Here is a 12,447-nt window from a genome sequence, read left to right as displayed (position 1 = left end):
ATTAATATCACAAACACTAACATTCAACATGCTTAATCATTCCAACCTATTCTATGGTCCTCTAGCCTAAGGTTTCATAGAACATTATATATTAAATACCCGAAACCTAAATCATACTTTGGTTGATTTCACCGTATTTCTCGAAACACCACCAAGGCACCAAACACAACCCTCAAGGTTCAAAATCTCCAATGCAAGGTCTTCCAAACTCCACCAAGCCTCCAATGTATTCAAGCAAGCTCTAACATACACATATACAAGCCTAATGCATATATATCACACATACACACTCAATTTTAGTATCCAACACACTAAAACCAAGAAATTAACTAGGATTAGTGATCCTTACCGTACCCACAAACCAATAGAACCAAGTCCACTAATCCTCGCAAGCTAGATCGAACCTAAAGTACCAAATTCAACAAAATCTCAACATGGATATTCAAGATTTTTGAAATTTAAGGGGTAGAAGAACTGGGATGATAGAGTGGCTTACCTATGAAATTGTTCCGGTAGAATCGTAGAGCTCGACGTGGTAGTCGCGTGACCACAAACGGTACGGCAATCGAAACTCGGAGCAGAAAGTTATGGAGGTTGGAATGGATTCAAGGGTTTGAAACATTTCTTCCTTGCTCTCCCTTTCCAAGAACGTGTTTCCTTGGTTTGGGATGAAATGAGCTAAAGCTCATTTGGTTAATGGGTTGTGGGTTGGGCTTTGGGGGAAATTCATTAAAATTAATGTTAAAATTCTCGTTTTAATTAGCTCTATCCTAATTTAATATAATATTGACATTTCTAATTTTCTTACTAATTTAATAGAATTTACATATATTATCGACACGGTAACTGTCGATTTTATTGAAAGTTTATCGACAGCATGAAAAGCCGTTGATTTTATTAGTTTTTTGAAAAATCGACATATTTTAAAGTGACAGCTAAAATCGTCGATTTTACCATTGATTTTTAATATTATTGATGGCAAAGCCGTCGATTTGGCCATTGATTTTAATGGTATTTTTTGTAGTGCAAAAAGTGTGGTGTTGTAGCGACAGTGCTAAGTGCAGGCAGCAACAACGATAGTAGTAACTATAGAAATGGAACAAGAACATGAATATTAGTGAAAAAATTCTAGCAGAGATAACTGTCTCATCTCTGAAATTGTGATTAAAGGATTGAAAAAATTTGTAAAAGAAAAATTAAAAAGACAAAATTTTAATTATTAGTTTTTTTCAAAATTAAAATAGTGGGGTTCAATTTGTAAATATTTTTATTTTGGTTAATATTATTCTCTCATAAAAATGGGAGTAATGACTTGGTGACCTAAATTATTAATCTAAAAATATTAGAATGATAACTAAAAATATTAACGAATATAAATTAAAATTGCTTGTGCTTAAACTTTTTTTCTTTCTAAAAAATAGCTTCTAGTGGGAATTTATAATGACCCTTTAAAGTATGACATATGTCTTGCTTGATCTTATTTCCACGCTTTTTTTAAAATGATGTGAAACAATAAGTTATATATATGGTGCTTGATTTAGATTCAATGTTATTAAATGAAATAGATTAAATATTCTATAAACAAAATTACATATTCTAAACTGTTATATATATCCAAATATAGAAAATTTTACCATAACAAAATGTTAAAATATAAAGAATAAGAAATGAAGTCTTACAACAGTTGAAAATGGATTAAGTAAAAGATATATAATATAAAAGACCCATAAACTCGTTAATTTAAAATTTTGGATGAAAATATGATGTCCAAGGCAATTTTAATCTAGGCTAAAATCTCTCGTTTATATATTCCACCAACACAAATAGATGGCATATATGGTGCCGTCTATAGTGGCAGTTAAGGTTCAATGGTTACAATCGCTAAACTCTCTGAACCAACAGGTGCCTGACACTTGGAGAGTTGGAGGTCGCTTGACTCTCGGTTTAACTTTGTCAATGACAGTAAAATTGTTATTGAAACACAAAAATATGTTGTGGTTAAAACTGAATTAACAAAAAATTCACCCAAAAAAAATTAAAAGGAAATTAAATTTTTATTCAGTATTTGATTTGGAAAGATGTGTTCCCAGAGACGTGACATATATATATATATATCAATATCAAATACAAACTCTGTGAAGATGATGAAAATAAATACATTAGCTGACGATATGCTTTTTACTTCACTTATTTATCTTATACACATGACAATATGATCTATAATGTTCGTACAATAATGGAATCCTATCATATAGATTATAGAAGATGCCCCTAAATCTAATTAATAATGCCTCTTTTAGTAACCTTGACCTTCAAGCCATGTTTCATGTGAAGCACAACAGAAACACATGGACACACATTATTATGCCCTTCCACCACCTCAAACTGAAAATTGCACAGCAAAGCAATGGCCATGATCTTCATCTGAATAAAGGTTATATTTTTACCCAAACAACTTCTTGGTCCTGCATTGAAAGCTATGAACTTGTAAGATGGTATGTGTATGATGCTTCCCTTTTCAGAAACCCACCTTTCTGGCTTGAACTCCAAGCAATCTTCTCCCCATGTTTGTTCCATTCTTCCCATTGAATATAGAGAGTAAATTACCATACTATTTGCATTAACACGATGTCCACTAGGGAGTATATCAGATTTAACTGCAGATTTGTGCTCGAAAGGAACTGGAGGAAAAAGTCTCAATGCTTCACACATAGCTCCATGCAGGTAAACTAGCTTGTTAAGATTTTCTACCCTTGAAGTGATGAGCCGATATTCTTCTTTGGTTATAAAGTTTGCTCTGATTTCTTCAAGGATCTTGGCTTCAACAACAGGGTGGGTTGAAACTAGCCAGAAAAACCAACTGAGACTTGAACTAATTGTATCCCTTCCAGCTACTAGCAGAGTCAATGCATTATCTCTTAGAAACTTGCGATCTATTTGTTCCATTCCACTTTCCTCCACAAGAGCTTTGAGCATGTTAAATGTTGGTTCATCATCATCTTTGGTGCACTTGACTTTGCTTTGTTCTTGGAATGTGGATGATATGCACTGATGCAAGAATTGGTCAACTATCTTTTCACATTCAGTATAGGTCTTCCCTCGTCCAATTTGGAGCCATTTCTGAAGCTTCCATAAAAACCTTGGGACAAGGTGTCTGTAGAATATTGCATCCTCCGCCAAGTTGAAAGCTTTCTCGAAAGCAACTTCCGGGAATTCGATGAGCTTGTTAGGAAGGGATTTAGGATCAAACCCCAACACTATGGAGCAGATGTTGTCAAAACTGATTCTCTGAAAGATGTCTTGCAAGTCCACAACAGTTCCTAGTTCCGATGTATTATTGAGAAGTGGAACTAAGCAACTGTGGAGCTTCTTATGAATGGTTTTCACAACTAAACTCTCAAACGAGTTTTGTCTGAACAATGAATGAAGTATGTTCCTGCTATGCTTCCATTTGTGAGAATCAGTGTTAAAGATGCCATCTCCGAGTATTTCAAAAATCTCATAGAACTCAGAGCCTTTGATGTAGTTGTCAAAGTTCTTGCTAGTAATGTGGTGCACATTCATAGGATCACTGGTGATGAGATAGTTGAGGTTTGTGAACCAGGGACCTTTGAACAAAAAAGTACCTCCACATTGCTTCAAAGTGGTTGTTGCGTGATCATGGATATTGGAAAGATTACATAAAACTGATGGTAGCATACCAAAGAAGCGCAAATTAATTATGGGATTTTTTCTATTAGACCTCCAAGTGTGGATGAATAAGAATGAGGCAATGGCTACAAAAATAAGAATAAAGTCAAAGAATTCCATCAAGATTTGGCCTTATTTGGAGGTCTTGTTTTGAGTGATGTGTGATATATGCATGATGTGGTTTCTTTGATCATACATTTATACAGGTCCATGATGCTTTCTAATGATGACGATAATATTGTATAAGATAAAGGTGATACTACGACGAAGATTTTATAATTATTTTTATGTAAAAATTCTTTATTTTTAATCTTTAGATGATATATTTTTAGATTAAATTTTAATATTTATAAAAGTGTTGTCTTTATTTAAAATATAGCTAAATAAATAAGTTATATTTTTAAATAAAGTATCTTTATAAAAAATATTTTTATCATTTTTATTTAAATAATTACCTAAAAAATAAATAAAATCAATTCCATACTTAAACGTGTGAATTTAAAAATATTTTATATTTTTATATTTTATTATTTATTTTTTTATAATGATTGTAAAAAATATATATACGAAAAATATTATTTGAAGAAGATATTTTAGTAACGAAAAAATATAGAAAATCAATTCTATTATAATGTTTTTCGCTGCTTCTTACCACTATTTCTTATCTTCTTGTTCTTCGAAATAATTTTCATGCTCTTTTTCTTCTCCTTTTTAAGTTTTGAATTATTATTTTTAATAATTTTAGATTTTTTATAGGTTTTGGACGTTTGTTTGTTTTATATTTTTTTAGATTTTTAATGATTTTTTAAATTAATTTTCAAATGTTTTTTCTTTTGTTATATTTTGAATATATTTTTTAATAATTTTAAATTTTTATTTTATTAAGTTTTAGATATTTCTAAAATAATTTTGGATATCTTTTTTTAATTTAATTTTAGATGTTTTTTTATTAAATTTCGAATGTTTTCTTTAATAATTTTAAATTTTTTAATATTTTATAATTTTTATTAAGTTTCGAAGGTTTCTTTTTGCTATGTTTTATTTGTATTTTCTTTTCAAAATAATTTTAGATGTTACCTGTCGTGCTTTTTTAGATGTTTCTTTTAAATGGTAAGACAAAAGAATGGTCGGTGACAGATAATAAAACACTATGTGAACGCATTGACAATAACGATGGATACATTCTTAGAAAAAAACATCTACCTCTAAAATATAAACATCCAAAATTTGAATATAAAAAATATTTAAAATGATGTCTTTTTTAATATTTTTTATTTATTTTTTATTGTACATTTTCAAAAAAAAATATCTAAAACATCTAAATTTTAAATATTTAAAATTCAAGTATAAGAAACCTGCAAAATTGATGATTTTTTTATTATAATTAAAAACATTTTTATTATGTTTAAATTTTAAATATTTTTTTGTTAGATTTTGAATATTCTTTTTACAATAATAATTTTAGAAATTTGTTTACATTTGATTTTAAATATATTTTTTTTAATTTTAAATATTTTTTCATCTAATTTTATATATTTTTATTAACTTATTTGTAACTCAACTAATAGTTAGTTATTATTTACTAATACCTTAATTAACGTAGCATGATTGGTTTATAACTAAGTTTAATCATATTATTTTTTCTTCTTTTTATATATGTATCTCTTCCTTTTTTCAATTAAGTTATATTGTATCAGTAAATTATTAAATTAATTTAGTTAAACTTAATTATCAAAATTATTTAGTCACGTAGAATCACCCATTTTGAATCATCGGCTCTTAAATAAAATGTTATATTAATTCAATGATTTTTAAAAAAAATAAAATTGTTTTAAAAATCATTTTTAATTATTGCTATAATAAATTTTTAAAACTGTTATTCTCTTAAAAAACTTTATTTTTTGACAAATCCCTCCTTTAGTTAAACCTCACCATCCGCTCTCTCCGTCGTTCAAGCTCCGCAAAACCCTTGCCAAATGGGCGTCTCGCCACCTCAACCTCCTTCGCCATGCCAGAAATTCCCGTGAAAATCGATCACTCAGTGGTAACTAAACCATTCATGCACCATGGCTCCCGAAATAAAAATAAATAAATAATTAAAAGATTTGAAGAAGTCGCAAAATTCTACTCTTTTTTTTTCCCCCTTTTGATTAGCTTAAAGTTTTAAGCTTTGCCGCCTGTTTTAGCGACGTGGTGGAACCTGGAACGTTCCCATTTAAGGGCTGGAATGGAAATGAAAAAAAAAATTTGTACTGATTCTAGGATGTAAGAAACGGTGGGGTTTACTGCTTTGTGTAGTTTTCAAGCTTTCTTAATTAGCTTGTAGTTTGAAGTCTCAAATTTGATGGTTTCGTGACGAGGTGTGGGACATTCCCATCTAAGAATTTGCATCGATATGACAAAAAAATAGGATTGATTCTAGAAGGAAGAAACGGTGGGTTTTCTCTAATTTGCATTTTCAGGTTCTACGTACACGCACTTTTAAGTACCCACGTGAATAATGTATGTATTGACATATATGTAAATATAAAATATGTGATACTTTGTCATGTGAAGTGGAAAGATGGTTTCCTGCATATCATGGTCGGATTCTGAGTGCTAAATCCGTGTACATAAAGTTTCACCAAAGCTCCAAAAGAAGGGTTTTACTGTTGGGAGTTGGGGGTTGACGGTCACTATGAGGGGGTGGGTTGTTGGGACTTGGGAGTATATTTTAAGGATAGTGCTAGGGAGCCAATGGTCTAAACATACAATGTGTACAATGTGTTAAATTTTTTGTCCATGAATAAAATGAACATCACCCATACTATCCAAAATAACCATCTGGATACCAGAGATAATAAACATCTCATGTCATAAAATCACTCATCCCAAAAACTTAAGTTGATTTTGGAGTTTACCAAGAATCGAATCCTTGACCTTTTGGATCTAGAATTCTAATACCATGTTATGAAACCCACTTATCCCAAAAGCGTAACCTGATAAGACAATGTAACACTAATGGTCATATCTCTAATACTTCCTAAACCTCTATTGTATACATTATATACTTAGGTCATTGACTCCCTATACTTTCTCATATTTTAATTATATTATATTAAAAATTAATCACTAAATTAATTATTAATATAAAATATATATTAAAAATAAATTAAATAATATATGCATTTATGTATAATTTTTTGTTATACACAATACATTTTATTTTTGAAACATACACACTTTTATTCTATACAAATTAAAGAATAAAGTATCGTTTTTGTCCGTAATATTTAGGGTAAGTTTTAAAATTGTCCCTAACATTTAAATCATCCTATTTAAGGTTTTAACATTTTAAAATCGTCTCAATATTGTCTTGCCATTAGTAATCTGTTAACAGAATTAACGGTGGGATGAAATTGAGATAATTTTGAAACGTTAGAAATTTAAATATAACAGAAACGTTAGAAACAAAAACGATATATTACTCTTAGAAGAATTATCAAATCAAATAAAATGACAGTGAATTTTAATGAAATGAATTGTATTACAAATTCAAGATTTTTACTCATATTTATAAAATGGCTAGTATATAGTTTAGAGAAAAAAAAGACCATGATACATATATAATAAATTATAAATTATATCTTTTACTCTTTAATATACCAAATGCCTTTAATGTTTAATTTAATTAAATTTTATTTTTAACTTTTAAATAAATTTTAATTTTTTTCTTTAATAATTTTAATTTTTTAGTATAGATAATTATTTAATTTATTTTTTAATTTTTCTCTTAATTAAAAAGGTATAATTTATATTCTATTGTATATGTACTTTGCTCTTTTTCTCTTTTCTGAAAGTTTATGTACTAGTCATTCTATAAAAAATTTATGATGAGTAAGAATTTTTAAAAGTAAAATTAGAAAAAAGATAAATTTACTTAATTTACTTAGATGTAATTAAAAAATAATTGAATAACTATGTATCGTAAAAAAATTAATATTATTGAATGATAAAATTAAATTTTATTTCAAAAAGGTATAATTTATACTTCATTATATATCATATTCATTTTTTTTTCAAAAGTTAACTACTAGTCATTTTACAAGTATTTATTACGAGTAAAAATCTTGAATTGGTAATGTATTATTTTTATCCCCAACATTTTCGTCCTATTTAAGTCGCTAACATTTTAAAATTGTCTCAATTGTGTCCCACCATCAATTCTATCAATAGATCACTAACGGCAGGACAACATTGAGAGAATTTTAAAACATCAAAAATTTAAATAAGACGATTTAAACGTTAGAAATAATTTTAAGATTTATTCCAAACGTTGGAAACAAAAACGATACTTTCTTCAAAATTAAATAACATATACTTTAGTAAATTTGACTAAGATACTTTTTAATAATTATTGTAATGATATATATTAGTAATAATAATAATAATATAAAATGTACAAGACTTCATTGGTACGGATTGTGAGATAAATTTAGGACTCGTCAGTAAGGTGGTGACACTATGATAGGATTATATTTCTGAAGCGACAGGAAGTGGTACCTGCAAAGACACTCCAACGTTCAAGTCAGAATGGATCTAAGAAGTATAAGTGAGTTAGGAATATGTAACGTATAGCTTTTGGCTCCCTTTTTATAGTTTAAAGTTGTTATCTTATCTTATCTTGTCGATAAGATAAAATTTGAATTTGAATGTTGGTTAAGATTTTATAAATAGCAGGTCAGTTTGGGCTGCGATGGTGGCTCGGATAACCGGGTCGTAGCTGCTTCGATGGAGGATCCAGAGATCGGGTCCATAACATAAAATATATTATTATAATAAAGAGTAAAATATATTTTTTATCCTTAAAGTTTGTTAAAAAGTTTTAAAATATTTCTAAGTTTTATGTTATTTTAATTTTGTCCCAAAAATTTTCTCTTTGCATTAAATATATTTCTGGCGGCTACTTTTTTTTTGAAAATTTAGGATATATTTAGTAATAATTGCACAAGAATAACTTTTAACATAATCAAATTAGACATAGATGTCATGTATTATTATTAAATTGGTCATAAATTTTCTAAAAATTTAGCTGTCAAAAATATATTCGATGTAAATCGAAAATTTTTAAGATAAAACTAAAATAATATAAAACTTAAGGATATTTTTAAAAATTTTAACAAATTATAAAAATAAAAAATATATTTTACTCTTTGTAATAATAATATATTTTATATTACTATTATATATAATTATAATAATTATTAAAGGGTATCTTCGTCAAATTTACTAAAATATATGTTATTTAATTTTTATAAGATAAGATCAGAGTATGTACGTTTTACTTGTTACAAAAATATTTAATTTAAAATTTCTCACATATTTCATGATTAATGATCAAATATTTAACATAAATAAAATTTATCACTTCAACGGTGTGTGTATATATATATATATATATATATATATACTATTACATAATATACAATATTTTTACTTGTTATAAAAATACTTAATTTAAAATTTTAAAAACATATTAGAGTAATAATACTTATATATTTTTATATTATTTTTTTATAATAATATATTTTTAACAAGTTAAAATATTAGAAAATAAATTAAATTTATTACCGTAATTAATAAATATATATTATGTTTTTTTTAAAATTATCAAATAATTATTACTTATTTAATTTGTATATATGATTATAATTATTAAATTGAAGAGTATTTTAGTCAAATAAAATAAAATGTATGTTATATTAACTCTTGTATGAAAAGAGTCCATTTATTTAATTTTTTAACCAATTTGGTTGGTCGAATGGTCAATTCACTTGTCCGCTTAAATAAGTGTCGCGGTTCGAATTCTGCTTTGTACATGCAACAACTCATTGGCCAGCGACAGACCCTTAAATAAAACTAAGATCCGCGATGGATTAATTATTGACCTGTCAAGTTGGAGGATACCGTGGAAAACAAAAAAAAAAACTCTTTTATGAAAAGAGAGCGTATATTTTAGAAATAGAAAAGATGAAAATTATTTTTCTCTTATTATTTAATATATATTTTAACACAGGAGAAAATATGTAAACCCCGCTAAAATCGGTAAATTATTAGTTAATATATTGAATTTTAATTAGGAAAGTTAAAAATACAAAACTAATATTGAAATAGGATAGAGCTCGTCGAAACGAAAATTTTGATACCAATTTCGATAATTTGGCCCAAAATCGGACCGGAAGGGCCGAACCGGTTGAACCGGGGCCCAAACCGGACCCATGGGTTCAACCGGGCCCCTAACATAAATGAAGCAGCAGCTTCATCTTCTCCATTTCACCACAGCAACGAAAAACACAGCAAGGGGGAGAAGAGAAGAAACCTAACCCTCACCATTCCTTCCAACTACCATAACTTCCTCATCCGGGCTCCGATTGCCGCACCGTTCGCGGCCACGCGCTCAGCGCGTCGAGCTCTACCTTTCTATCCAAACAATTTCTCTGGTAAGCCTTCTATTGAGTTCAGAATCTCTATCCCTCTTTCTTTGGTAAACTTGAAAACCTATAGTGAATCTTGTCTAATTTTTGTGTTCTAGGTTCAAGTTAGATTCCGGAACTTGTGGGCTCAAGCTATTGAGCATATGGGTATGGTAAGAACACCCTAACCCTAGCTCAATCTTGTTTTTGGTAATAGAGAACTGAATTGGAACATATATATGTGTATTAGGTGTAGTTTAAGAGGGTGTTTATGCATTGAACTTGAATTTGGATTACTTGGAGCTTTGTTGGTGACAAGGCTTGCTTTGGGGCTGTTTGATTGAGCTTGGAGGGGCTGTGATTTTATGTTGAGAAGCTGCCTTGGGTGAATTAAGTGATCGGCCAAGGTATGGTTTAAGTTTCGCACGTTTAATATTTACGGTGTTGTGAAAACTCAGGTTAGAGGAACCATAGAATAAGTTGGATTGTTTGTTGTATTTAATGATTAGCCTTGTAATGTTGTTAGAATAGATTTGTTAGTGAATTTATATATTAGAATTATGAGGTGTGAAAGCTATTAATAGTGTGCTCTTATATTTATTTATGATGGATTAGAATTGGTGTTTGTTAATAAGGATGTAGAGTTGTGTTGTGGTGGTATTGTATATGCTGTAACTAATTATGTAATGATCGGAATTGCATGAGACCAAGTTTGGGCTAAACTTGGGAATATAAGGAACTAAACTGGAAATTTTGGGACTTTTTGTTAAATATACAATTTATGGCAAATTTTTAAAGTTAGGTTGTTAAATCTGTCCAGCAGCAGAAAAGATCAAACAGGCAGCAACTTGTTTGTCTTGCTGCGACTTTTACGAGTTGAGTCTTGGAGCGAAACCAATTTTGTTATAAAATTTGATTAACTTTCTTTAGTTCTCTAAAATTTCAGAATTTTAAGAGTTGAGGATTGGGAGCTGTGAATTTTTGAATATTGGTGGTCAAAACTAAAAAGAAACAGATTTCAGCAAGCTATGCATCAACTTCCAATGCTTGTAACTCTTAGAATTAAATAGAAATTGGGTTGCAACCAAGACACACTTGTTTTTAGATGAGCTAGGGGTTCTCAAATCAAAATTTAGCTTAATTGGAGTTTTGTAATAAAAGTTATTCCAATTGAAAGGTACTAAGCTTGTTGGTTTTTAAAACAGATTTTGTCTCATTTTTACTTAACTTCCAGGTAATGTAACTTTTTCATTAAAAATGGTATTGACTCAGAACCAATTGAGAAAGAAACCTGGATGAGTAAATTTTAACTACATTAATTTTCAAAGTCATTGGATTTAACTTGGATTTTATATTGAATTTTGAATATCACATGCTGCTGCTGTTTTTCTGGTTTTATGCACTGCAGAGCAGTCACGGTTTTTCCTTTATTCCTGAGGCTAGAAAAATCAGAAAATTATGATATTTAGTTTGTTAGAAAGCTTATTTCAATATGAACGCCTGGACATAAAGTTTGTGCAATTCCGAGTTCATTTGCTATATTAAAAATAGAAAAGAAAATAGAGTGTCGAGGATGTCTTAGTGATAGTCATGAGTTCGAAAAGTTAAAGTTCAATCCTCGTGTGATGTGATTGATTTAATGTTAGAGTTGGGTTGATTTTAAGATTATTCGATATTAAGAAGGATGAGAAGAGTTTGATAAAAAGTTTGGTCAGGACCCGGAAAGGGTAATCAAGTTGAATTATAAGGGAATGACGATGAAAAATGTGAAAGGGAGGTTGTTAATAAAAGGAGTTAATATGCCATGGCTTGATGAATGATTAAATAATGATTATGACTATGAAATGGCTTATGAATAATGCTATCTGAGATACGAGTTCCCTGGGTAAGAGCCGTGGCTCGCCACCACGTGTTCCAGGTTGAATCTCGATACTCTGTTGACCCTACGTCGTAAGGGTGACCGGGCACGTATAAATTCCCGGGTATGGATAGCCCCCATTGAGTGATTATATGATGATTGAATGTGAACTCTATGCATAGACTCTTGGGGATGCGCGACGGGGGACAGTCTAAGGTTTTCGGACTTGTCGGGTTGGCTGGATAACCGACAGATGGGCCCCATCAGCCATAGGACAGGCATGCATCATATGCATTTGTTTGTATTGATTGCTATGCATTTTTTTGGGTATGCCTAATTGATATATATTACCTGCTATTTGTTATACTTGTTATTTGTACTATTTGATCATTACTTGTGCGTGAACTTGTTTGGTTGCTTGTTTCTGTTACATTCTGAATGATGAAA

The 12,447-nt window shown here is 29.4% G+C and overlaps 1 protein-coding gene across 1 annotated transcript; it reads right to left on the bottom strand.

Annotated features, from left to right (window-relative positions):
* Window positions 1–2,142: 2,142 nt before the first annotated feature.
* On the bottom strand, window positions 2,143–3,840 carry LOC114927118 (alkane hydroxylase MAH1-like). The gene has a single exon (XM_029296811.2). The coding sequence runs from the start codon at window positions 3,808–3,810 to the stop codon at window positions 2,278–2,280; it is 1,533 nt and encodes a 510-aa protein (XP_029152644.1). The 5' UTR covers window positions 3,811–3,840; the 3' UTR covers window positions 2,143–2,277.
* Between the last annotated feature and the right edge of the window lie 8,607 nt (window positions 3,841–12,447).

The sequence above is a fragment of the Arachis hypogaea genome, unplaced genomic scaffold, assembly GCF_003086295.3.
Source record: "Arachis hypogaea cultivar Tifrunner unplaced genomic scaffold, arahy.Tifrunner.gnm2.J5K5 arahy.Tifrunner.gnm2.scaffold_42, whole genome shotgun sequence".
In the NCBI taxonomy this organism is placed as follows: domain Eukaryota; kingdom Viridiplantae; phylum Streptophyta; class Magnoliopsida; order Fabales; family Fabaceae; genus Arachis; species Arachis hypogaea.
The sequence above is the reverse complement of the archived record's forward strand: the minus strand, read 5'-3'. Positions and strand labels throughout refer to the sequence as shown.

Bases quoted from the DNA above. Each gene is read 5' to 3' on its own strand.
- LOC114927118 (XM_029296811.2), bottom strand. From the start codon at position 3,810: ATGGAATTCTTTGACTTTATTCTTATTTTTGTAGCCATTGCCTCATTC.